Source organism: Ixodes scapularis, unplaced genomic scaffold (assembly GCF_016920785.2).
Source record: "Ixodes scapularis isolate PalLabHiFi unplaced genomic scaffold, ASM1692078v2 PGA_scaffold2__306_contigs__length_199485367, whole genome shotgun sequence".
NCBI classification, from domain to species: Eukaryota; Metazoa; Arthropoda; class Arachnida; order Ixodida; family Ixodidae; genus Ixodes; species Ixodes scapularis.
In genome coordinates this window covers 55,684,745-55,711,210 of record NW_024609857.1, presented here as the reverse complement: position 1 = coordinate 55,711,210, position 26,466 = coordinate 55,684,745, and the positions used below count along the sequence as shown (strand labels likewise).

General features: G+C 45.1%; 1 protein-coding gene across 3 annotated transcripts in view; it reads right to left on the bottom strand.

Moving 5' to 3' along the window:
* Window positions 1-6,064: 6,064 nt before the first annotated feature.
* The window catches only part of LOC8024203 (haloacid dehalogenase-like hydrolase domain-containing 5), a 34,395-nt gene continuing 13,993 nt past the window's right edge, over window positions 6,065-26,466 (bottom strand). For all 3 annotated transcript variants that reach the window (XM_029978802.4, XM_029978804.3, XM_029978803.4), the window contains exons 7-10: window positions 25,052-25,097; window positions 22,647-22,789; window positions 16,934-17,096; window positions 6,065-10,181 (exon numbers count right to left, since the gene is read on the bottom strand). In XM_029978802.4, the coding sequence (XP_029834662.2) occupies window positions 9,981-10,181; window positions 16,934-17,096; window positions 22,647-22,789; window positions 25,052-25,097 (553 nt within the window). In that variant the 3' untranslated portion in view covers window positions 6,065-9,980. The remainder of the gene's footprint in view (window positions 10,182-16,933; window positions 17,097-22,646; window positions 22,790-25,051; window positions 25,098-26,466) is intronic.

Sequence of the window (26,466 nt, the reverse complement as noted above, 5' to 3'; positions counted from 1 at the left end):
AGCAGCGCGCAGCAACCATCCTCCGTAGCATCACTGGCTCTAAAACTCCCATCATGTTTTGGCCCGCTGGCCCTGCGCTATGGTTCGCCTAAATGGAGGCCCAGTTCAGCACCCGGAGGATTACGGCACAAATGACGAAGTTTCATTACGTCATCACTGCACCAACTGAGGCAGTTAAAGTCCGGGACCTCATCCTGACTCCTCCTGGCGACAACCCGTTTGACAAACTGAAGCTCAAACTCGTACGACACACTTTGGCGTCGGAACAGAAACGTCTCCAACAACTCCTGATGGTCGAAGATCTTGGAGACGGGAAACCTTCCCAGATGCTTCGCCGCATGACTCAGCTGCTCGGAGAAAAGGCAACGTGGACGACTCCGTCCTGCGCCAGCTGTTCCTGCAGCGCCTCCCCGCCAATGTATGCATGGTTTTGGCGGCGGCTGGCGACATTCCACTCCATGACCTTACGGCTTTCGCGGACAAGGTGCTCAGGTGGCGTCGCCCACAGCCTCCAGCATCCAGGCTCTTCCCCAAGTACAGCAGGGGACTGAGTGCAACCTCTGCTTCCCTGTCCAGCACCGAATTCTGCACGCTCCAATCGGAAATCCGCAGTGTTGTACGGAACAGCGTTCCTGGAATGCGTTCCTTTTAGGAGGAACGAAGGAACGCCGCCGTTCCATTTTTCATCGGTGGAACTGGAACGGTAACGTGTTACATTTTTACTGGAACGGAAAAAGGAACGGCGTTCCCTTTTTTCGTCCAAGGGGGTAATTTGTATTTTATTTCTAAGAGGGACATTCTAAAAGTATAAAAACCCTATCTTTACAAAGAGCAGGGTCTTGTTAAATTTTTGGTTACTTAGGGTTTATTTTGTGTAGTCCTCGCTTGGTAACACTCTGGTGCAGGAGAGCTAGCGGACATTTATTATTTTTGCAGTGCCTAAGAGTGCGGTACGAAAAGCAAAACATTTAGTCGAAGGAAAAGACACAGGGACGTTTCAAACTTAGCCACTTACTTTTCTTTCACGAATACTCATACACCCAGAAATCTAAGGCCGACTACAGCCAACACTGAACTTCCACAAACAGACCTACAGTTACAACAAAAGGACAGGTTACCTGACATCGAACGCACCCTTGTATCCCGAATATTGGTCACTTAAATGATACAAACAATTAATCTTTACTTCTCCCCATGTCCCGGCGTTCAAACAGAACAACGAATCTACACTTCACGAAGAAGTAAAGAAGTACCCTCTTCTTTACTTGCTCGTCTTGTGGACGCCAACATCGAGAAGTAACCATTGTTAAGTTCGAACAAGGTACTTTGTTAGGTTGAAACGTGTGAGGTTGTTGTAAAAAGTTTGTGCAATGTGGGGTAGCAGTACATTTGGCTCGTCTGAATAGCCCATCCCAAACAGGAATATGGTAAAATGCTGAGATTTTTAACGGTGAATATATCAACAAAAAGAACCCTGCTGTCGTGTGTCTTCTTCTCCTGTTGCCCTGCCATCACTGTGTTCAAATCCGTATGTTCCCATTTAATGGGATAGATAAAAAAAAAAAACTGCTTGATCTAATTATGGTAATCATAAAAGTGTGAATGTAACGTATATGTAACAATACGTTCCATTTTTTTAACTGTAACGGGAACGAGTTCCTTTTTCATAGATGGAACTTTTAACGGGAACGCGTTCCAAAAATCAGAAGGAACGAGGAACGAGCTTTTGTTCCTTTTTTTGAGGAACGCGTACTACAACACTGGAAATCCGGAACCTGACAAAGGCTGTTGCTCTGCTCCAAACCAATTGCGGTAGATATCCGCAACGCTGTTCGGGCTACAACAGCCGTTCTCACTCGCAGTCATCTTTCACCGATATCTGCTTGTACCGTTCCACTTATGGGGACCAAGCAAAAAGGTGCATACCACTAAGCACAGCGGGAGTGGGAAACGGGATGCCTGAAGCACTGAAGCACTGCCTGAAGCACAGCACTGAAGTCGGCGAGCAGTGCCGCAGAACCAGGGTGCCAGTTTTTCTTTGTCAAAGCCAAGCCAACTGGCCTCCAGCTACTGGTCGACATCGGGGCCAAGGTCAGCATCCCTCCTGCATCGCACAGCGACCGTTGTCAAACACCTTGCGCACTCTTACAAATAGTGAACGCCACATTCATCCTTGTTTTTGGAGAACGATCCCTGACCTTCGACCTTGTACTCCGCCGTACCTTTCGCTGGATTTTCTTGATCTCCAGGACTCGACGCGCCATCCTCGACGGCGATTTTCTCCGGAACTTTAGATTATTGGTAGACGTTCACCGCAATCGCCTCCTAGACCCAACAACAAACCTCTCCGTTTCGGGAATAGCATCCAGAACCTCGTGGCTCTGCTTCGCTCAGATTCCAGAGAACAGTACTTGCCTTTTTTTCTAACATCCTCAAAGAGTTCCCAGACCTCACCCGTCCCTCCAATACCGAGGTTCCCGTGGGACACCATGTCACGCACCATATCGAAACATCAGGACCTCCCGTGCACGCAAGACCACAGCGGCTCCCCCCCGACAAACTGCAGATTGCTCATCGACAGTTCAAGCATATGCTTGACCTCGGAATCATCCACCCATCCGAGAGTCCTTGGTCATCTCCCAGAAGTAACACCTGGAGATTGGCAAACATGTGGGGACTACCGAGCTCTCAACCAGATCACAACAGCCAACCGCTATCCACTGCCTCACATTCATGATTTCACAGTGACATTCGACGGCACCACAATCTTTTTTCAAAATTGATCTGGTCCGGGCGTACTACCAAATCCCAGTTGAACCGGCCAACGTTGAGAAGACCGCAGTCACAACATCATTTGGTTTCTTCGAATTCGTCAGAATGCCATTCGAACTCAAAAATTCTGCACAGACGTTTCAGTGTTTCGTCGACCAGGTGCTGCACGGTTTGCCGTTTTACTATGCCTACATCAACGACATCCTCGCTGCAAGCGGCTTTGCCGAAGATTGCACACGAAATCTGCGTATGCTCTTCGCTCACCTGACGGACTACGGCATCGTTGTCAATGTCAGCGAATGTATGTTCGGCAAGGATGATCTGGAGTTCCTCGGACACAAAGTCAGCACATCGGGTAGTGGCCCTTTTGACATCAAAATGCAAACAATCCACAAATTCTCCCAGCCCATCAACAAAAAAACAATGACGCAAGTTTTTGTGAATGTTTAATTTCTACCACCAGTTTTTACCTAACTGCGCTGAGAAACTTCAATCACTCGCCAACTTGTTGAAAGAAAAGAACAACCCAACGACAGAACTTCAGTGGGACGATCCTGCCCACCAGGCATTTCACCGCACCACAGAGCTCCTCGTTTAGTGCACCTGAAAGGAAACACGTCACTTACCCTGGTGACTGACGCTTCCGCCACCGCGGTGGGTGCGGTGCTTCAGCAGGTGATTGACGGGTACCCTCAACCGGTGTCGTTCTCATACAAGCTCTCGCCAACCGAGCGACGCTGCAGTGTCTTCGGCCATGAACTGCTGGCAGTGTACTTGGCAGCAAGGAATTTCTGCCATTTCATAGAAGGTCACCACTTTGCCACATTGACCGCCCACAAACCGCTTGTGCACGCCTTCCACAATTTGCGGCCGGTCGGTGGAACTCATTCCCAATGGGAGCTGCGTCAGATGTCCTGCGTTGTGGAATTTACATCCGACATTCGCCACATCCGAGGTTGCGACAACGTCGTTGCTGACGCGTTCTCCAGGGCAAATATTTGCGAACTAGAATCCTCTGTAGTGATCGACTTCCCAGAAATGTTGAGTGCTTTGCAGACGGACAGCGAGCTGCGGAACCTGTGTGACGCGTCAAGTAGACTCGAGTTTGGGATGGTCGCACTGCCGATGTGCAACGCGGAGCTTCTGTGCGACATCTCTACTGGAACGCCTCCATCCTACGTACCAGTACCTTATCGATGCAAGGTGTTTGACACGCTTCTCAGGCTCTCCCATCTGGGAATCAAGGCAACTCAACACCTGGTGACCACGAGGTTCGTCTGGCCCTTCATCAACCGGGATGTCCGGCAGTGGACAAAGGCCTGCCTTCAATGCCAACGCTCCAAGGTTCACCGGCACGCAGTCATGCCCCTGGCAAACTTCCCGCTGCCGGACAACAGATTCAAGCATATGCACCTAGATATTGTAGGACATCTTCCACCATCCGAAGGTTACATATATCTGCTCACCATGGTGAATCGATTCACACGCTAGCCAGAAGCCGTCCCAATCACAGATGCTACATCGCCAAACGTTGCTCGCTACGAGTTTACTACGGTTGATTGGATGCCGTTTCATCCAAGCCCATTTTACAGAACGGGCGCGTTTTATCAAAGCACGGTTTAGAGAAAGCAGAGCCTGAGTCTAGAGAAACGCCGTTTATCAAAAAAGGGACGCTGTTTAAAAAAGGCTTCCCCTCTTCGCGCATGTTAACTCATCCCCCCTGCTGCGTTCACGCCGCTTCGCGGCGGCAGTTTGCGGCGGCTTATTACAAAAATGTTAACTCACCTAACCCATCCGTGCATGCCGCTTCGCAGTAGCCAAATTCGCAATTAGGAGACTTATCGCCATTTTCTCTAAACTAGGTTTCTCTGTAAAAGGATTCAATAAACTGGGGTCGGTAAAACGGTGTTTGCTAAAATGAGCTTCTCTAAACCGCATACTTCCGGCTCGCTGTTTCATCTCGACGTGGATTTCCCGCTTCGGAGTGCCTTCCAGGGTCACAACTGACCAGGGTGTCCAGTTTGAGTCAAATGTGTTCAAAGAGCTGACGCAACTCCTCGGCATGACGCACCTGCACACCATGGCCTACCACCCTTCAGCCAACATCGTACAAGTTCGACCTCGAGTGCACTAGCGCAGAGCTGGTGTATGGAGCATCTCTCAGGTTGCCTGGGCAGTTTTTCGAGCAAGTGCAAGACCGACTGCCAAATCCAACAAACTATGTTGACTGACTCATGCAATAATGGACAGCCTTCGACCAACGGCTCCAGGACATCAAACAGCCACTGCCCTCATGTCAGAGAAAACCTGACACATTGCATGCACGCTTTTGTCAGGTACGGTCCCATCAAGCGTCTGCTTCAGGACCCCTACGACGGTCCTTTCCGCGTGCTAAAACGCCGAACCACGACACATCACATTCCGGATTAGAGGCAGAGAGGAGGTGATTTGTTTGGAACGTCTGAAGCTCGCCCACATCGAGATATCATCCTCCCAGGCCCACGACGACGGCCGCTCGGAATCCCCTTCCAGGACGAACAACGCGTTATGGACGCAGAGTTCGCTGGCCAGGTCAGATCGACTTGTTCTCAACGAAGCACAACATTCACCTGCTCACTGGGGAGGGGGTTTTGGGGCAGTCCAAGTAGACAAGCTCCAGACGCAGACGGTCCTGCGATGTAGACTGTGCAAGCGGACGGCGGCCGCCGGGGTGGAACCCAGCACCGCGCATTCTGGAGTAGCAGAACTCGGTGCCCGAGCGTCGGCTCAAGAACCAGACGTCTTTATGGATTCTCCCTCGCCTACGTGAAGACAAGTCGCCGAGAGGGAGTCTTCGTCTGGTGCCCGTAAAAGAAACACATCTTTCAGTCCGCCTTGTTAACTTTGTTATTAAACTTAAGTAGGCCTCGTTAAACAGGTATCTCGTTTTACTCTACTATATACCTATATTGAAGTTTCTTCGCGACCCCACTTGTACGAAAAGCACTCGAGTGCCCCTTTAATTGGAATGGAAAACCCACTATTGTCACCGAGAGTCTAAGAAGCGCTGGGTGTGGTTTATTATGTTCACGCTTGTTTCTTTGATTTGTTCTTTGGCATTCTTATCCGCTAATGCCTCAATGTCATTGGCCGCAGAGCAATAACAACATGCTCAGGAGGACTCGCTACATCGTGCGTTTCTAAAGCTGTCGGTGACTATGGTACATATTCATTTACTTCTCGAGCCATATAGTTCCGGCTGGAGGAGACAAGAGTTCAACCTGTATCGAGAAAGTGACTAGAGAAGCAGAGCGTCGGTGTATGAATGAATAGTTTATTTATAAATAAGCTTGCCTACTTGCTACGAGCTTGCCTCTAAATTATTAACATAGTTAAAACCCTTTCTATAAATGATTCTAGTTCCTACTTGGTAGCCAGGCTTATTTACAGGATAGTCCTAGCATTGGCAAAACACTTTTAGCCTATTGCTGTCGCAAGGTGGCTTTTTAGAGCCAGCTAGTTCAACACTATATACAAAACAAGATGGTGCAATGCAAAGGTTGAGCCACAAACCAAATTAGCATACTCAGAGTATCAGGTGTAAACATACAATATTTAAATAAACACAGTAACACAACACACTTATACAAAACTGCCATTTTGAGGAATACTATGCATGATTAGTCTTGAGTAAAATCGCTGCTTTCCAGTGCTAGGACTAAGACCATCTTGACAAAAGAAACAATCAAGGTTAACTGTTGGGATTGGGATGAAGTCATACATTAAATGTGAATGAACAACAAGAATGTAAACCAAGGGCAAGGGAAATTCCAAAGGCAAGACAAATACCAAGGTGCTTGGGGCACTTCTCAAAGAACAAGTCTTGCAAACCTAGTAGGTGAATGCCATGTGCAATAAAAATGCAGTTTCCTGAGAACAATAAAGACATCAGGCTTGAATGTTGGGACTACCTAGAAGTAACTGAAATATAAAATAAAGCAAAAGGCAAAAATGATGCCCTAAAAAAAAGCTAAAAAAAACTGCAACAAAAGCTTTTATTCTTTTGACTTGCTCCAAGAGTCAAAGCAGTGAACCAGAGTCATGAAACCGTATTTCCATACCGATATGACTCAGAAATTTAAAGTGAAAGCACAAAATTATTACTAGTGCACTGCAAACAACAGCTGTCCATTGTAAACCTAACAGGGATGCTGTAAAATGTTGCGAGGAGGGCATAAAATAGCAGCACAGACTTGCGGAAACCAGGGCTCATTGTTAAAAGCAACAAAGCACCGCACACGATGCCACTTCACTGCAAGTTAAAAGCTTTGACAATATGGTTTTGAAGGAGAAAAGAAGTAATAGAACGGAACCTGGGTATCCAACTGAACCCGAACTGAAAACCGGTGCAAAACAGTTCTTTGACCTAACCAATACTGTAACCAAAATCAAACATCTAACATTGAACTTGAACCAGAATAGAACCGTAATCTCATGTGGCGGTTACCGGTTCACTGGAATACGGTTTCGTGTAGAAAATTGTGAGCTGCGACTTCTTGCGGGTGGCGGCTCGAAGTCAATTACATATTTGCGGGTGGTGTCAGTGGTGTAGTTTTGACTTAACAAACGGCAGCGACGTGGAGACAGCTCAATAATAATGAAACAAACAAAAATATTTGACATCTATGTGCAGCACGACTTGGCGTCGGCACGGATGCATACACTTCTGTACTTTGTCTCACCTTATTATAGGACAGCAAAGGATGCTACAAGCCACTGGAGCCAGTCCATTAGCTCGCAGGGTGTCACATGCCCTTCCGGTTGGGCAGTGCAACGCGGGGAGCACAAAAAGCCACGACAAGCTACGAACTATGGATTGGCGCGAGTTGCTCGTAGCGTCCATCATGGAACATCGTAAGGTGAAACAAAGTATATCTCACTATGCCAAAAGGCTAAAGAGCTGTTCTCTATATCTGTGTCATGTTTCTTCTTTTTGCTGCTAAACAATATTCCTCAAGGAAAAAAAAAAGTCCCAGCTGTCAGCATGTTTGTTCCGTGGTGGCAAAATCTGGAGGCGCCAAGAGGCGAAGCCGCGACGAGTATGACTGACACCACGGCGCCGGTTGCCAGGATACCCATTTCCCAGAGTTGAAGAATCTTGTGGTGTGCTTTTTTAAAGCATCATGTCGCCCGTTTCTCTTCTGCCTTTTTTTTATTTTTCGGCTGCATTTCTCATTTTGAACTCAGTCACTTGAGAAAGGCGTAGAGAACGGTGGCTAGTTGGCAACTATGGTGCATGCTACGGTCATGGTGTCACGGCGCGTGCCGGCTGATTGACTTCATTTGTCAGTGTACTTCGGTACTGTTTCCGAGTGCCTGTATCACCACTTAATTTGTGTAGAACGGTGTTTGGAATAAAAAATCAAGATCACAAAACAAAATTAAGCATATATTTGCTTTGCTGTCCTAGTTTCCGCAGCGCAGCTTCCAATTATCTTTTCTTTAAGTGCAAATGACATATTAAACTCACTTAATGACTGGGAGCTGTGGGCTTTGCTTTTTAAGAACCGGTTTCATCAGGTTCGTGCCTTGGTGAAACCGGTAACCAAACCATTATTTAGAATTAATCACTGAACCGGAACAAAATACAAGGTTACTGAACCTAAACCGAACTGGAATAATGCCCAGTTCGACTCCAAAAACAAACCACCGACTGGACAATTGCAGGGCTCAGTCGCTCCCTTCACACCAAGCACTCCAACTGTTTCTGACATACCTGTTGTATTCTCTTAGGGCCACACTCAGATGGCCAACACTGCTTACCACGGTAATCAAGCTCTCCCCAACATCCACAGCATACTTGGTCAACTTTGCCCCCTTTCAAAAGCTCTTTATTATGAAAGGACAACAAATGTCACACATTCCAAAAAATGCACCTAGAAAACCGAAGAAACCAACAACCAAGAGCTGCTTGCGGTATTATTTCCTACAACTGCTCCGAGTAAGTGCGACACACAGTACTAGACTCAACACCCTAAGAAGGCTGTCTATAGACGGTCGTCCATAAAAGCAACCTAAAAGCTCTTCACACTAATGACACCATAGAATCTGCATGGTAAGTAAAAAAGGTGGATACTAGCTGGAATGTTTCGGTAAAAAAAATAGATTGAGAGGTAGCTACTATCACTAATTCTAAAGCTAAACAACATGAGTGGAAATTTATTTGGCATATAATTATCTTTTTTTATTTAAGCAACAATAAGTAAAAGAAGCGTCAACAATTTTCAAGCTGTTACATAGTTCCTATTAAGTTTTACGTTGAGTCCGATTGCCAACTTATTTATTAAACGACCATGCAGTCTACAGTGTCACTTTCCCAGTCTTGATGGTGACTCAATGACAAGGTCTCAGCTCTATCACAAGAGTGTAACTCTGACTTGACACACACTCCTTCCCATCTTATGGATAACATCTTAACATCCCTGCACAAATCCGGCACTACAAACTCTCGCTAAAACCCAGAAAGCAAAATGCAATTTGTTATTTTAAAACCCACCACTGACTACAATGCCGAGAGAACCGAGAAGACGGCGAACACTGCACCGCTTCGGCGCCAGCATGGAAAAAAACTACCAACACGGCTTCGTCTTTCACGGGTATCGAGGAAGCGTTCTTACGCAAAAAAACGGGCAAGAACCCGACGAAGCAAACGTATGGTGCCTTGAACGTGCCTCTAACTGGTCTGTCTACTGCGTTCCAAAAAGCGGTCCCTCTATTTCCACCCAATGATGTCATAAAAGAGTCGCACTAATGCCGGCTGCAATTTCGGCGGTGTCGCAGCAGCAGCAGTGTACGTGGCAGATGCCTGTTCAGCTGCCGGCCGTTCTCCGGTCCACAAAAGGATCGGAAGGCAGGAGTTAGAAGGCCGCTACGACGGCGACACTCGCATCCTCACGTGCTTTTTTCCGACTCTTACATCGGAGAGTCAAGCTGTCGGACGTCACGACACTCCGGCTCACGCGACGTCATTTGTTGCCACTTTGGGACCACTTCCGACACACGGGTGGAATAGGACACTAAGCACACCACTCGGAGACACGTTCGAGACGCCGTAAAAAAAGCAGACCCAGGGGTTCCGGAAGAATGGGATTACATGCAACGACAGAGACGGTAAGAGGTGGGAGAGAATCCTCGGCAAGTTGTCCTTAGTTAGACGACGGGGACTGGCATCAAGAGAAGCCCTCGCGGTCAAAGATGAGCTCGACGGCCGAGAGGACGTTGTCGACGCGGTAGGTGGGCTCTTTGAGCCCCACCTCCGCAGGGAGGTCCCGGGGCGTGTGGTCGCAGCTGTCGTCGTGCAGATCCTCGTTGTATACCCCCGTGTGCACCAGGACCGAGATGCAGCTTGTGGCGCCGCAGTTGCCCACCATCTGCCATTTGGAAGACACGAAAGGAGGAGGTCGTTGGGCCTCGCCTTTCTACGCTCCCTGTAGCAGGCTTTATGCATTTCAATATTTTCAAAATTAAAGACATGAAAATATTCTACTCGCACGAAACATGAACTATTATGAAACTCTAAAACTCTCCCCAAAAACATTTTATTTATACTGTCCAGATATGACATGAATGTGACAAAATTCATCTCCACCCTCCACTCCACTTCCACCCCCCCCCCTCTCAAAAAAAAAAAAAAAAAGAATGAATAAAATATTTGCATTATAAGACATAATTTAGAGAGAGCTATGAATAGAGCCTATGGGTCAATCCTCCTCTCCGCTATTCTCTCAAGCCTTTTTGCAGTGTGCAGTGGCAGCACCACAAAAGCAGGAACAAGAGGTAGTACATAAACAGTTTTCATACCTCTCCTTTGCACTCTTTTCACCCATAGGGTTATTATAATGTATGCTAGAGGTTCAACTGGCGCTAGTGTGCTGCTGCAAATTGAAGCAGACAGCAACCAGTCGAAAGCTGACTTCCGGTAATGCATTTATATGGGAAAAAGTGAGTGCATTTTCTTCTTGCGCTGGATTATAAGAGCAAATATCCCAATAATTCATACATATTAGGTAGCCTGGGACATTTCTCAGTCAAGCACACAAAATAATTGGTCAGTTACGATGTTTTTCTTTCTAATTAATTGCATTAAAAACGGTGCTAAAACGGCTTCGTACATGTATTCATGTGCACTGTCAGGCGCTGTTAGCGCGAACACGACATCGGCGCTTTTCAGCATGGGGTTATACGTGCCAAACGAACGAAGGACATCTGGAAAACTAAGATGGCAAGAACTATGCAGTAATACTGGATCAGTAACTCCCTCCGCATGTACGATCAAATAAATTCAAGGCAAGTTAATATAGTCAGATTTTCAATAAGTACTGCTTTATTCTTTCTGCTCTGTGTGAATATGCTTGTTCTACGTTCAAAACATCACTTGCATGCTCAAAATCTTTGATAACAAGTGCCCGATAAAGACTGCCCGGCAGAGAAATTATTAGGAAGAGACGGCTTTCATACCCGACGTAATCTGTTCTTTACGTTTTTAATGTTTTTACCCGCTCGTAAAGATGCAAGAAAGGGTCATTTTCATATAATAACAAGACTGGCATATTAGCAATATACAAGTGTCATCGGAATGCTGGCAAGCCTTGAACACGCTCTATATTCCTTTCGATTGTTATTTTGCTTAAAATCGTAGCTTGTTTTTACACACCTGCTGTGGAACAGAGGTTTCGGCTTGAAACATAGCGAAGTTAAACATTGTTCAATGATGAAGAAAAATGTGCTAACTAAAGCAGGTACACTTTTACAATGTTAAAAAAGGTACATGCTATTCGGTACAATTCAAATAACAAAAGTGATTCATGTTATATTCCGGCGAAGAGACAAAATGCACGCGCGCTTTCCCACAGGAATGCACAGGATCACCGTAAAAGTAGACTGGTTGCTGTCTGCTTCAATTTGCCTCCTGGAAGTCGCATGACACTAGCACCAGCTGAACTGCACCAGTTGAACCTCTAGCGTACATTATAACTCTATGCTTCCACCAATAGGAGGCTGACAAAGTGACTCCTATTCCAACGTCACTGTGACATTGATATCGAAATGAAAGCCACTTTCCAGTTGGTAAGCCCCAGCAGATGCAATCGCTCGGAGCCTAAAGTACTTCAACACAAACATTGCATTAATTAAATTTATTTTTCCAAGCATGCAGGTAGTAAAAAAGAATTGACTGCATGTTTGGTCATTCTGCCAAAGGCTTTTAAATGTGGTGGTGGCATTTAAATGTGGTGGCTTTATAGGGTGGTAGTGCTTTTAGTTTGGGTGGTGCTTAACCCTTTAAGTGCCTTGGACGAGCTGAACTCGTCGGCCACTTACTGGCTAAAAATGCCGTGGACGAGCTCAGCTCGTCCAGTGGTTTTTTCGGTAGCCCTCAATTCCACGAACGAGCTAGGCTCGTCCGAATAGTTTCGCGGTGCTGATCATAGATGGCAGCACTCGTTTTAGTTGGCAAATATTTTTTTTCTCTCCGCTGATTTTTGCGTAATCAGTGATGTGATTGACCTAAGCCGTTTTGGAGCACCTTTTGGAGCAGCCAAACTGGTGTTTTGGAGCAGCAAAAGTGGCCTTTGGAGCAGGTAAAACAGTGTATTGGAGCAACGAAAGTTGCTTTTGGAGTAGCCAGAACAGTGTTTCGGAGCAGCAAAAGTGGCTTTTGGAGTAGATATTCTTAGAAAAATAAACATAGTATTTGTTTTATGTGCTGGACGAACAAAGGACACTTCACTCGCTGCAATAAACAAATTATGGTCAAGTTCAACCACCTGGGTGTCTTTCAAGATGTAGCTGAAATGCCAATGACATGACACATTTTGCAATGCTTCAGTTAAATTATACATATATATGTACCGTTATTGATAAATAAGAACCAAACTGCACATATTAAAATTTATTTGAAAATGACCAGCTTATTAGCAAATATCACAGCATTAGGTTGACTACCGTAGTTATATAATATATAATAAATGGAAGCAGTCTCCGACCGAGCAAACACCTAACTACTGCAGTGCAATGCGAAATTGTACACAAGACAAAGGTGCTTTCCTTTTTGCTTTTCGAAACTGTCTACAAGGCTGCTGCAAGCCTCGCTTTGCCTTTGGCTAGTAATGATTTCCCACTTTCAATGTCTCCAAAAAGACATTGAGACATCCCGCAAGTGAACAGTGCTGTGGCCGTTGCTGAGCGATTCCGAAAAACCGCTTGCCACCGTTTTACTGGTTCCCGACGTGCCAGATTTTCGTCAAAAGTATAAGCAAACGTAAAACAATGGGTTGCAAGTGTCCCGGCTGGTGCCTCTGTCGTGCAGTTATGTTCGCATGCACATGAGGGCAACTTCGGCAGGCTTGCATTTGCACGTGCTTCGTCGTGCGAGCGGAGATGGCTGTTCGATCGAAACAGACACCATGCCACTCCGCTCCGTCGCCAACTGGTTCCCATAATTGTATGCAAAATGTAATTGTCCAGCATACGACAAAAAAACAGTCCCGCGGCAAGTGCTTGCCAGGCCGGCAGGCGAGGTACAAGCTAAACACACAGAAAAAAAAGAACCTAAGCGAGTCAGGTCAAAACAATACATCGCGAGTCAGGGTCAAAATGTACTCGGAGCGCTTTGCACAACGACTGAAGCACTGAAGCGTCAACACACGCCCGCGTCTATCGTTGAAATTGTTTTTAAAAAGACGCGAGACGAGACCATGGTGTAGACGAGACACATGAACGACGAGAGCGTGAAACGAGAGGTGGCGGAAAAAACTATGCAAACTGGATGGACGATTGATACAGGGTACTTTTTGTTGGGCGGCCGCTTGCGCTACCTAGCTCATGCATTCTCAATTACGGTACTCAGTTTAGTTTCGGTTTTGAACGACCAAAATTGATCTTTTGGAGCAGGCCTGGCGCAGTTTACCCATATTTTGGCAAAATGTAGCAGGGTTCGCCCCTTGGCGCAGTTTGGCGCAATTGGCGCAGCAATCACATCACTGCGTAATAAACTTTTCAAATTTTATGTGTAATACTAGAGGAATAACAATTCATAATAAAAAATATGGTACTTTTAGGTTATTTTTGGAAAGAAAAAATTTGGCACTTAAGGGGTTAACCCTTTGCGGTCACGTGTCGGGCATGGCCCGACATTGGAGAAACGAGTTTCCGGTAAGTTGTCAGACGTCGCCCGACACGCGACTCCCCGCTCTCGTTTAAACTTATTCCTCCGTTCTTTTTGACCGGATTGGTGGTGCCATCTCTCAGCATGTTTCTTTAACACTTCATTGTTTCAATAGTTTGAGTTTTTTTCCATAGAGGGCAGAAGCACCCGTAAGCGGCGGAGGCACGGGTCGCTTTGAATTTCGCTGGCTGGAAAAAGCATGGCAGCGTTTGCGCCACGCTCCTTTTATGGGAACTCATCGCGTGATTTCGTGGAAAGTGATGACGATTTTAGCGAAGAGGACAATTATGTGCCTCCATCAGATGACGATGAAACATCCTCCGCTGACTGCAGTGACGGTAGCGACGAAGAAGTGTGTGTACAAGACGACAACAACAGTGGACCCACCGTTAGCGACCCTGGACCACAGGTTGGATCGTCAAACCTCGGCTCCGAACTTGAGTTTTTCCAGTTATTTTTTACGGATGAACTCATCGGAGAAATCGTGCAAGAAACAAACCGGCATGCCCACGCGAAAATTTCATCCATGGATTCGCTCGCTGAGCAATCTATATGGAAAAGTTGGGAAGCGTTTCTGTAGAAGAATTCAAGGCTTTTCTCAGTGTCCTCATGAACATGGCCCTCAATCCCAAGCCGGACATCAAGGAGTATTTCAGCCAAGAAATCTTGAAGAAGATGCCATTTTTTCCCGCCGTGTTCACTCGTACAAGATTTCTCCAGATATTTTGGATGCTGCACGTCTCTCCACCTCCGCAAGGTCCCTCACACCAGCCGACACGAGGTACCAAGGTGAGAAGCATCGTAAAGTACATTGACACAAAATGCCGTGAGCATTTCAAGCCCGGCCCGAAGATTTGTGTCGATGAGAGTACAGTTGGCTTCAAGGGCAGGGTCTCATTCAAATGCCACAACCCGCAGAAACCAAATAAGTGGGGCCTCCGTGTCTATGTACTCGCCGACTGTAGAACAGGCTACGTGTCAGCATTTCAGCCGTACTACGGTAGCACAACAACAGAGAGCCTCTGCCAGCCACACCTCCCCTTTACGTGTCGGATCGTCCTGCACCTCCTCGACAAAGTGCAATGCACTTCACTCGGGAGTGGGTACCACCTTTATACGGACAGGTTTTATACGTCCCCGCAACTTGCTGAGGAGTTGCTCTCTCAGGACGTTTTGCTCACTGGCACTGTCATGACCAAGAGGAAGCATATGCCCCAGCAGCTAAAGAAGAAGATGAAGAAGGGTGACGTGGCAGCGTATCGGAAGGGTGACTTGTACATGGCCCTGGCTTGGCAAGATAAGCGTCAAGTTACCATGCTGAGCTCAGCACACAATCCCTCGACGAAGCCTGTGACAAGAACACAAGCACACGGCCAGCCTGTGACACTCGACAAGCCAGTAGTCATTTGTGACTATACAGAGAACATGGGAGCTGTTGATCGAGCCGACCACTACTGCGCGAGTTACGCGTTCTGCCGCAAGTCCCTCCAGTGGTGGAGAAAGCTTTTCTTCTGGATCCTTGAGGTTGCCATCGTCAATAGCTTCCTGCTAATGCAGATGCAACAGGCTGCTCAGGGACTGAAGGAGCAAAGGCACCTCAAGTACCGCCGTAGGCTCATCGAACAGCTGGTCGGGGACTTGCGAGTGCGACCAAAGAAAAGAGGACGAGCATCACAATCCGACGCTGAGGAGAGATTAGATGGAAGGCAACACTTCATATACAAGCTACAAGAACGTACAAGCAAAGACTGCGCAGTGTGCAGCGATCGAAAGACAAAAGGAGGCAGGAGAGAAACAGTTTTCTACTGCAAGACTTGCACAAAGAACCCCGGTCTCCGACCCGGAGATTAGTTCGAAAAATATCACACGCTGTCAAAGTATCGCTAGAGAGCGCGGGAATGCAGAAGCACTGCGAAAATAAATATTTCTTGTTACCTCTGTACGCTGCAGTAATTTTTCTTTCTCCTTGCTAATGCGGACAAAATAATATCTGAACGGAACCACCGTCAAGTTGGTCAGACTATCTGACCTCAAACGGTGAAGGCAGGATAACCCTTCGTCTTTCAGTGTCTGAGGTTGGTGGTGCTCTTAGTTCAGGATTTTGTATGGAAACAGATGACATCACACCATTGTCTCTTTGTTACGCTGCACGTGCCCCTTCACCACTACCCGGATCAAAGCCTTAGCGATCAATTTTATAAGTTGCCAGGAGACGAGAGGCACACTTCCCTGCCCTTTCCACTTCTCATTTTACGCACTCTTTCTACACTAACTGTTTCTGCTCCTCTTTCTTGCCCTTTCCATCCTTCTCCGCACGCTTTCTCACACCATTTGCTTCTGCTCCTCCCATTCCTGTGTGCTGGGTTTATAGCTCAGCCAGCAGTGCACTCAACATCCACGCAGGTGACTGGAATTCAATTCCTGGCACCGGTTGCCATTTTTTTCTCTTGATCTTTGAGCAGTTTTGGGTCACCAAGAGAAGAGAAGCGCACTTTCCTGCCCTTTCCACTCCTCATTCTGCGCGCTCTTTTTATGCCACCTGTTTATGCTCCTCTCTTTCTTGTCCTTTCCACCCCTCTCTGCTCTGCACACTTTTTCACACCACCTGCTTTTGCTCCTCCCGTTCCTGTGTGTGGGGTCTGGCTCAGTCAGCAGTGCACTCCACTTCCATGCCGGTGACTGGGGTTCGATCCCTGGCACTGGTTGCCACTTTTTTTAAGACTCTTTAGCGGATATGGACTGACCGACCCTCACATTTCATGTTACACGGCCCCTGAGGTTGGTTGGCCCTATCAAACTACCGCTTCAAAAGGTTTGAGCATGCAGTGCCCCAGATCTGTTCACTGTGCCCGACCTGGAAAACATTGAGGCTACAAACATAAACATTAGCTTTTGCTTTTATAACATCACGTCAAGCTTTCGAACAAAATCATGGTGCGAGACACACAACAAACTCACCTCAACTGAAGACTGAGAATCCTTGGACATGTCAGACTTGAGTGACTCTCTGGCAGTGTTGGAGCCAGCAGCCAGAATTGCCTTGGGAAAGTCATCCTTGCGGCGGTGCTCCAGGTACCGGTTGTAAAGGTTTGCACCATAGATGTCTGTGTTGATGTTGTCACTGCATCACAGAAAGTTGCATTTGGTTATAACTTTGCTGGACTCGTAGCCTTCCGCGACACAATGGATACATTGATCACATTCCTTCTTCTTTTGCATGGCAGCTGAAAGGAAGGCAAGAAAGGTCATAGTCTTTCGGAATGCAATTTGGAAAATTCGTGCTTCTGCATAGGCTCCCACTAAATTTCACAAAGTAAAGTTAAGCAGTCATTTTTGTATATACTAATACAACACTATGCAAGTCACCAGCTACAATCCACATCTACAGACTGCCTGATTCTGGCAGTATCTAATATTTGGAGGGCAAGCATGAAACGCTGCCATTTCAAGTGAATCCTTCGTTCCCTATGCACCGGCCTTGGTCCCAAGTCAAGCATTCCAGCTCGGTGATGGAAGCGACGTTTAGCCTTTTATGACAGGTTCTTTAGCAGGCAAAATATTGGTTTGGAGCAGCCTCTGACTCTTTTGAAGCAGATGCCAATGTCTGTTTCCCAATCACTTGAAAATGAAAAAATTATGTACAGGAGGACGCTTAAGACTGCTTATGTGTAGGAAGGCAAAAGCATTATAGTCCTGCGGGAGAAATGTTTTCGAGTAATGTTTCTACACGTATTAAAGTTTAGGACGATGCCAAGGAGGAAGTCCTAGAGATCGACACAAAGTATGGCGTCTAGGACGACCTCTCGGAAAACCCCAAGGACTTCTAAGATGACCTCTAGGATGACGCCGAGAACGACGCCTAGAGGACGACTTTTAGGACGACATCTAGGACGACCTCAAGGACGACCTCAAGGACGACCTCAAGGATGGTGTCGTCCTTGAGCATAAAATTGAGCGGCGCGTTCTTGATGACATATTTTTATGGCCATCTTTCGGGCATAAAAACGCCACTTTTTTGCGCAATGAGCAAGTAAGGCTTTTTCCTTAAAAAGCGATTGCATGGCTAAATAAGTTCATCTATGATGATTGAGGGTTCCTCTCTGATACTTGAGCATATTACTTATTACCTTTCGTAGTAAGAATAAACAGGGCACAAAATGAATACAGAGCCTTCTTTTTAGAACTAAGGCTCTGGCCATAGTAGGTTCTTTTCACAATGGGTATCAAAAAAGGGTTGAACAATGAATCATAGCAACATTTCAGTTGAAATAAAGCCACTTTCCCCCTTCCCCTTTTACACTCGGAAGTTTACTTAGCCCGTAATTAAAATTCCTTTAAAATGACAGCAAAACCCAACATATCCGTTAACATGTCTATCAAAAATGTGTCTCTCAAGTTTTATAAACCTACCAAACGTAAGACTCTAATATCCTTAACTGCAGAAGTTACCGCCCACAAATAATATGAAAGCCTAGATTTTTGTGCTTTAAAGGTGACACTGATCTAATTCTAGTTCCAATGCTGCTAAAGAGTAAAGTTTGCAGCTCTTTCCATCGATAGCTGCGCGAGAACTACCTTGACTACCAAATTTTCAAATTTAGACCTGTGTTTCTTCTTTTACGGAGCAGATTTTTAAGATCAGAAATCAACCCATAATCAAGACCAAAAAAGGTCGACCTGTAATAACCCTGAGCATAATTTCCGTGCCTATCGCGCTAACCCAGGCGCTCCTCGCTTGCGCAATGGTGAGAGGCGGTGAAGGTCGATGAAAGTGGTGCAAGTGCCACAGTATGCTGTAGCCACGGCACAGAGGCATGTGACAGACAATGACAATTAAATGATCTCATCAGGAGTACGAGTAGCCGCCATCCTACTATTTTTGTAAAGTTTTCTCGCAATATTTAGCTCCGGACACTGCTGACATAGCTTTTAAATGTAGACGATGTTGGTGATCAACTGGCCAGCACGGTTGACAGGTAACCAATCAAACAGCATCAAAGAGGGACACCATGGCATTCATAATTTTCCTTTACATGTTCTTTTATCGGCTAAACCAATCAAGTGCAGCAAATGCCCTGTGACTTGCGCCTTTAGTGTGTGTTCATGGTTGTATGCGTTCGAGCCTTCAACTGTGCTCTGACCTAAGATGAAACAAACTATACGGCAAGTAGAGATACTGCGAAATACATATTTGTACCATTTTCCACCAATAAAATATTTAGTGTTGTGAAAATATTCGAAATTTCGAATGGTAGTTTCGAATAATAGAGTATTCAATATTCGCTCCGAGATGAACTGCAATATTCATATTTTACTAAGTGTTGATTGCAGTGGGTTAGTTCCGTTCAGCGCGCTTCTTACCGAGCATGCGTGCACTGCAGAGAAGCGAGACCCGCGGAAGCGAGCTCTGTGGGTGTTGCTTCTCCGCGGTGCACTGGTGCTCGGTAAGAAGCACACTCAACAGGACAATACGACGCAATTAAAGGGACCATGAAATGATTTTAAAATCGAATTTCATCCACCGCACGTCGTAAAAAGTGTGAAAAGAAACACAAAAACACAAAAATAGGGAGCCAAAAAAAATTATTTGCTATAGAACTTTTAAAAGAAAACTGGACTCTTTTGCGCCTTCTTTCCTTCGCCTTTTCACTACGATGCATCCGCGGAAACGGAGCACGTCAGCCGAATCCATGTCGCCTATTGGGTAAGAGCCTACCTCACCAGCACCGCGATCGTAAACAATAAATAGCCGGCGAATGTTTCCTAAAAGTTTTGTTAAATAATATTCAGATCCACATTTTGTAGCATAATTAGAGATGTGTGGCGAAAATTGCCAAATTTGATAATGCTGAGAGCCAAGCGCCATCTATCGTGTGGTAAATGGAGCAACTACTGTGGTAAACGAAGCAAACGCTTGTCCAAGTCTACTCGCTTGTAATTGCCCCCTGTGTCGCGCAAAAAACCCTCTATACTGCATCATGAATCCAACTAGGCCAACAACAAGTTTTAATTGAAGCAACTACTGCGCGTGCGCAGTAGGGCAGGGCCGACTTCAGTTAGTGGGGTCGCGACGAACGTTTATTTCCTTTGATTTCCTTCCTCTCAAAACTCTGACTGACTGAATGTTTATTTTTCTACATGTTCTTCTCGCGCGTGCCGACTTCAAGCAGCAAGAAAAAAAGTACCTAAAACAGACCACGACGAACGAGAACGCTGGATCCAGAAACACCCGAGAAGAGCGACTATGGCCACGAATCCAATGACTCCGACGAAGCGAGCTGTTTAGAATATAGGCCTAGCAGGCACTCCGACTCGGCGCAGCGTTGCTTCGTCGCAAGACCGTCTGCCTACGACCGGCTGGCGTGCTGAATGGTATATGCCCGCGCTACCCTTGTGGACCCTTCCCGTATTATAGTTTGATCGCTGACCTCAATTTTAGATTAAGAGGTGAGGTCAATCTCTTCCCCTTGTTTTCCGAGGTAGTGCTGACGAACACTCGTCGAAAAGGGACTCTCGTCGATTCTATCTTCTTGTTTTGTGTGACATAGAGCTGAAATAAACGCCGTATGGATTACCTTCGTAACACGGTATGTACACTTTGTCATTGGTATGCCATTTTTATTCTGACAGACTGCACGTCACTGTCGAGCTATAACAGTTCGTGGGAGGCATACATGCAATGACGGTCCAACCTTTCTTTGCCGAGTGTCGCGTCAGTATCGAGTTGCAATCGTAAAAGATCGGTCCCGAAGCGCTTACCAACAGCGCGAATACAGCACTTCCATCAAACGCGCGCATCCGCTCCGAGTGTGAACGGGTATTTACGTGGCTCTTGCTGACACTCGTAGTTCAAACGTATCTTTTTTATTGTCGGCTCGCTCCTGCATCTCCGAGGCCGCGAAAAACGCCGCGGCAATTTGTTTCCATCTACGTCGCTTTGCAAACGACTGACACGGGCCGCCTTTTGCCAACAATGGCAGTTGGGTTGACTTCTGGAGTCTTCACCGGAAGACTCGCCGCACTTCCCAACAGGCATACCGGCGTATTGGACTAGTCCCACGCTGTCGCTGTAGCGCAACATATCTCATTGAATTTCGCTCAGCTGCGATGCGGCGATGAGAGGCGCCGATTCAGAAAATATGTCGATGACATCAGCGCAGTAAAACCTACCGGCGCACCCCAACTCGTCGCCGCTAACGCTCCCATTCTCCTACTGCCGAGAAAACTTCCGGTTCTGGAAACAGCGTACGTCATGGCTTGTTTTGCGGTCAGTTGGAGAGAAAAAAAAGTTGATATTTCATTAATTTTTTGTGTAGAAGTTAATGAACCGAGACGAAAACGGATGCCTGTTCGGCATTCAGTGAACATTGACGGTTTAATGTAAAAGTTATCTGGAAAAAGTAAAAAAGTCATTTCATGGTCCCTTTAACACTTAAAAAAGAATAAATATTGCAATTGCGTGCCCGGGAGAAAAGCACACTTCTAAAGCAGAATAGTGCGTGCACACGCCTCTGTGAATGTTGATATCTACATTGCAGTACAATTTTCAAAATTAAACTGCGATCGTTATGCGAGAGTATATGTTAAGCAGAGATGTCCTGGCAAACTGTGTTCATCATTCGTGATTCTTTTTCTCTTTTTTCATATTCGAGATTGAAGAAAGAGCATTTGCATATAGCAAGATTTGTAAATTCACTCAATAAGGTATCCCTGGGCATCTCTATAGGTTTAATTCATGTCAAATCTGTCGTCTACTTTCCATCCCAAAGCATCAGACTTTCTGAGGTCACAGTTCATAAATATACTATACTTCGTCTCAGCTTCTGTCCAGACGCAGCCAAAGCTACAAGCGCGAGCTCCGGGCTTTCAGCATCCCTGCCAAGCACGCGCGCTCGTGCAGTGCAAGCACTGTTCTGGGCCACATGCTCGCACTTGTAGCATCGGCTGCGTCTGGACCGAAGCTGAAACGAAGTATAGTTAGATTAAAATCAGCTTATAAATGAACAAGTGGAAGCTTGGGAACAATTTTCACGAGTTTAGCTGGATTCTCATTTAAGCATAATAAAGAGAGGCTCGAAGAAACTAACATTCCATTAAAACAATAATCAGACAGAACCACTATTCGCTTTGAACGAAAAATCCTCTATCCGCATATGACAAAATATTTTTATCTTGTGTTTAAGCCCATTTCGGCACAGGTGTAGCACAATTCTTAGCAAAAACAAAAATGGCATTTTGGCACAAGATGTAGAAGACTTTCATTCAAGGTGCAATTTGATGCAAATGATGTGGCACTTCCATCACTGCTAGTTCGACGAAAAATAGTTGCTGAACCCTCCAGCATTTTCAGTACAAAAAGCCACTCTTTTCTTTTTAAGCTCCAAATATTTCGGTAACAAGGTGACACTAACATAGACTGAACTGTGTGTTTGTTTGCATGGTCAAATCTGCTTCACCTGGAACAAGCAGAAATCTTATCATGCAGGCAAGGCAATTTGAGCAGCTACATCAAAATGAGGCACATGCAAAGAGAATGGCCCTGCAACAAACACATCACAAGATCTTAATTTATGCACTGCCCTTAAAAAAGCTTTTCTCATACTCTGGTCATTTCCCATCAGCCCTTTTCTGCAAATAAAATACCCCCACTACAATTCTTAGAAGGCCTCACCCAATGGCAAAGAGACGTCGTATAGGATGCATGATGCCAAGCCTCTCTGCTTCCTCCTGAACACATGACTCGGCATGAAGGTAAGTGATCTCGCTCGGCTTTCCAATCAGGGCCGTGTAGATTATGTCCTTGCTTGTTATTTTCTGCAGAGGCAAACATGTTTACTATTACAAAACTGAGGCACAAAACGGTCACTGCATGTAACTAATGAAATTAGTAGAAAGCAAAATGACTGCAATATGATGTGGCCACCAATGCGTGTGCCATACATGGGTAAATTACTTCCAAAATGTAATTTATTTACAATTACAATCACTTTGCTACAAAAGTAGTTTAACTACAATTACACTTATTACTATGTGAAAAGTAATTCATTACAATTACAAATTATTTTTAAAATGTAATTCAATTACTTTAGAATTACTTATTTCTGAGAGTGACCCCGACTTGGGCCATATAACTTTAAACGAGATGTTTACAGTGCAATGCATTTGTTCATTCCTTGCCCCAATGTTTGAGGAGGCTTAAGCATTGCTGTATAAATGCCACATTGTACTTTGTTAATTTTTGTTATATTAATAATAGAACTTGACAGTCTGGGGTAACGAAGTCCTTCGTTTTTATGTTTTCAATAAAATATAATAAATATGTTCATATACACGAAGACGCAAGATCACCAAATTAAAATTGGGTTGACACGCTTTTGTTAGCCAGGCAAAAAAAAAAAAAAGTGACAATTAGTCATATCTGAATATTTTAACAGTGTTAATATAAAACTACTACCCACACGCGCTAATACGACCACATTCACATGCAAACGTTTCATGTTATTGTACATTATTTACATTGAGTTGAAATTATATTGGTTCAGAAATATACAAGAACCGAATTGGGGCTCCCGAATCAATGGTGACAATATTCACAGGTGGCCGAGGTCAGTCTCCAAAATCCTTATGCAAATAATATCCGAAGTAAAATCAACAGGAAAAAGCTCGAGGTACACCCAAGCACTTCTTTTCAGTTGTGAATGCGAAAGTATGCAAGCTGCTCGTCCGCTCCCTTTTTTGTCTGCTGCATACTTTTCGTCGCCGGTCAGCGCTCGTGCTCCCCTACTGGCCTTGGACACTCTCCATGTCATTAGCGTGCTGATGGACATGCAGCGCCATGAGGTGAGTGGTCATGGAAACTGATGAATGCAGCGGCCAATGGAACCGAAGGCGATCGCGAAAACTAGGCGCCATTTTCGCACTTCAAACTGACGACGTCAGCTCGCTCCATGGGACAGTTAATGCTTTCGCATTAATAAACAGAAGTAATACGTAAAAACAAATACGCGACAGTACTGGAAGAGAGACGTAAAACCTGGCAGAAAAAAAAAAAAAAACTTCATAGACAATTAAAATTCCCAACCTCGATTGAAAGCCGAAGCTCAATTTTGTTTCAATATTTTGGTATGTTTACACTATTGTTTTCTGCTCGCATCGCAGACGGTGCCACATGGCACCGCTGAGGTAGGCTTCAAAGAGGATTGTCTCCCAGCCTGCAGTGTAAGCAACAAAACAACAAACCATGCTATGCTATTTTTGTTGCACGTGTGTGTCTGTGTGTGAGTCTATCACCGGGCACCAAGGCTTCCAGAGAGGTTCCGTCAGCGCTGCAAAGTCTCGCAAAAGTAATTGTAATTGTGCCTGAAATTTTGCAATTACTGATGCTAGATAGTATAATTAAATTACAATTCCTTTTTGCAGAAAGTAAATAATTACAATTACAAATGACAAAGAAAGTAATTAAATTAAAAGTAATTAAATTACAGTAATTTGCGTGCCAAGGTGTGTGGAGCAAGACTTCTATACTGATAGAGGCCGTACAAGTATAACATGCTTAATGTTCTGGTGAAATGGGATGCTTAGTTGATTCCCCCTCAATTTTCCAGATGATAAAGCAATGACTCAGCAGTAAAAAAAAAGTCTCTCTTGATTACACAATGACATCTACATGTGTAATTTGAGCTATAACTATTTTGACACTATAGCATTTATGCTGCAGCAACTTTTTAGTTTTATTTTAGAAAAGTTCTGCAATATGTACATAAAGCATAAAGTATCTATGGCAAAACGAGAAAATTTGTAATAAAACCATGTTTCAAGACATTTTCATAAATAAACCATTTGCCAATAATCTTTCCTGGAATACTTGCTAAAAACATAACAAATTATGCATCGTAAATTAGTTTCCAGATGGCATTCACATAAACTTTGTCCTCTTCCAGGTAAAAGACTACTCAAAAGTCATGATTTGCTGGCCGGTCTGAAGACTTCTGCAGGCCAAGGTTTGAAGACCCCTGTTCTAGCATAACGCTAACTATGTCAAATCAGCTGGCACAAAAGCGTATGATCTATATTTACCTTGTAGAGGTTCTCGAGACAAACTAGGAAAGCTCCATGACCAAATCTGTAAAAAACCAGGAAGGAGATTAAAGAATGCCAATTGTCTTTTTAGAATTTCTAAAATGTCTCTGCCTGTGCATGTACATATAGACCGACACTCTGTTTACAAACAAGCCCGCGTTTGCCCACACCAGGTGTGGGCACTGCGCGTGCGCACAAACCGAATTCGGGAGGAGTGAAGCATCTGCGCATGCGCAGTGCCGTCGACAGCGCCACCGCAGTGGCGTGACGTCAGGGCCGCGTGTTGGTCTATACTAGCAATCATAACAAGATGGTTGAAAAAACCCAGAGACTGCGGGTAAACGACACAACACTAAAAAGTCTCTAACACAGCTGAAATTTTTATTTTCAAAATCTGGTTATATAGGCACTCCGATACAAAAGAAAAAAGGGGGAGAGGGTGAGAACCCCAAAGAATGCCACTTTCCACCAATGTAACCTTTGACTAAATACAAGCACAACGGACTCTGCGTCATGCACCTCTCTTATCTTTGACCCCTCGCTACGCGACCGCCAAACACACTGGAAAGCCAAAACCCATTAACAAACGCACAAAAAAAAAAAAAAAGAACTTACAAAGATAAACCTTGAAGGTCAGAACTTTTCACAGCCTAAGAAAACTCCGAAGTTCTTTGTCCAACCCAAAAGACGGCTTATTAACTGCGTTCCCGTGACCTAGTATTGTTAACGACCCTTTTATCAATCGCTTATGGTCATCTTTTTCCCGCAACACTACTGAAGTTAAATGCCACAACGGTGCACAGTTCCTACATTCGATAACATGTTTGACACTTCGGAGTACGGGTCTTTTTTCATTATACAACGTTTGTGTTTCATCAAGCACTCATTTATTCAACGTTTAGTCTGTCCAATATAACAGAGGCCACAATCAAAGGGTATCTTGTAAACGACACCCGACGAACATTCTACATCCCTTTCTCTGTGTTTTATCGTGCAACCTGAAACAGTCGAGGCAAAAGGGGTCGAACGGCTCAATCTATAATCTGTAGAAAAGGCAGTGCCAATATTAAACCTGCTGGCTAACGCTTTGATGTTGTGCGAAAGTTTATGAAAATATGAAAGGACTACTCGCTTTGAAGGTCTAGGATTTTTCAGAATTGACTTCTTTGGACATATCATATACATCAACTGCCTTAAAATATGTTCCTGAGGATATCCAGCAACCTCGAAACGTTCTGTCAGTCGACGAAGAGAAGATCCTACACCTTCAAAGCCGAGTAGTCCTTCCATATTTTCATAAAATTTCGCACAACATCAAAGCGTTAGCCAGCAGGTTTAATATTGGCACTGCCTTTTCTACAGATTATAGATTGAGCCGTTTGACCCCTTTTGCCTCGACTGTTTCAGGTTGC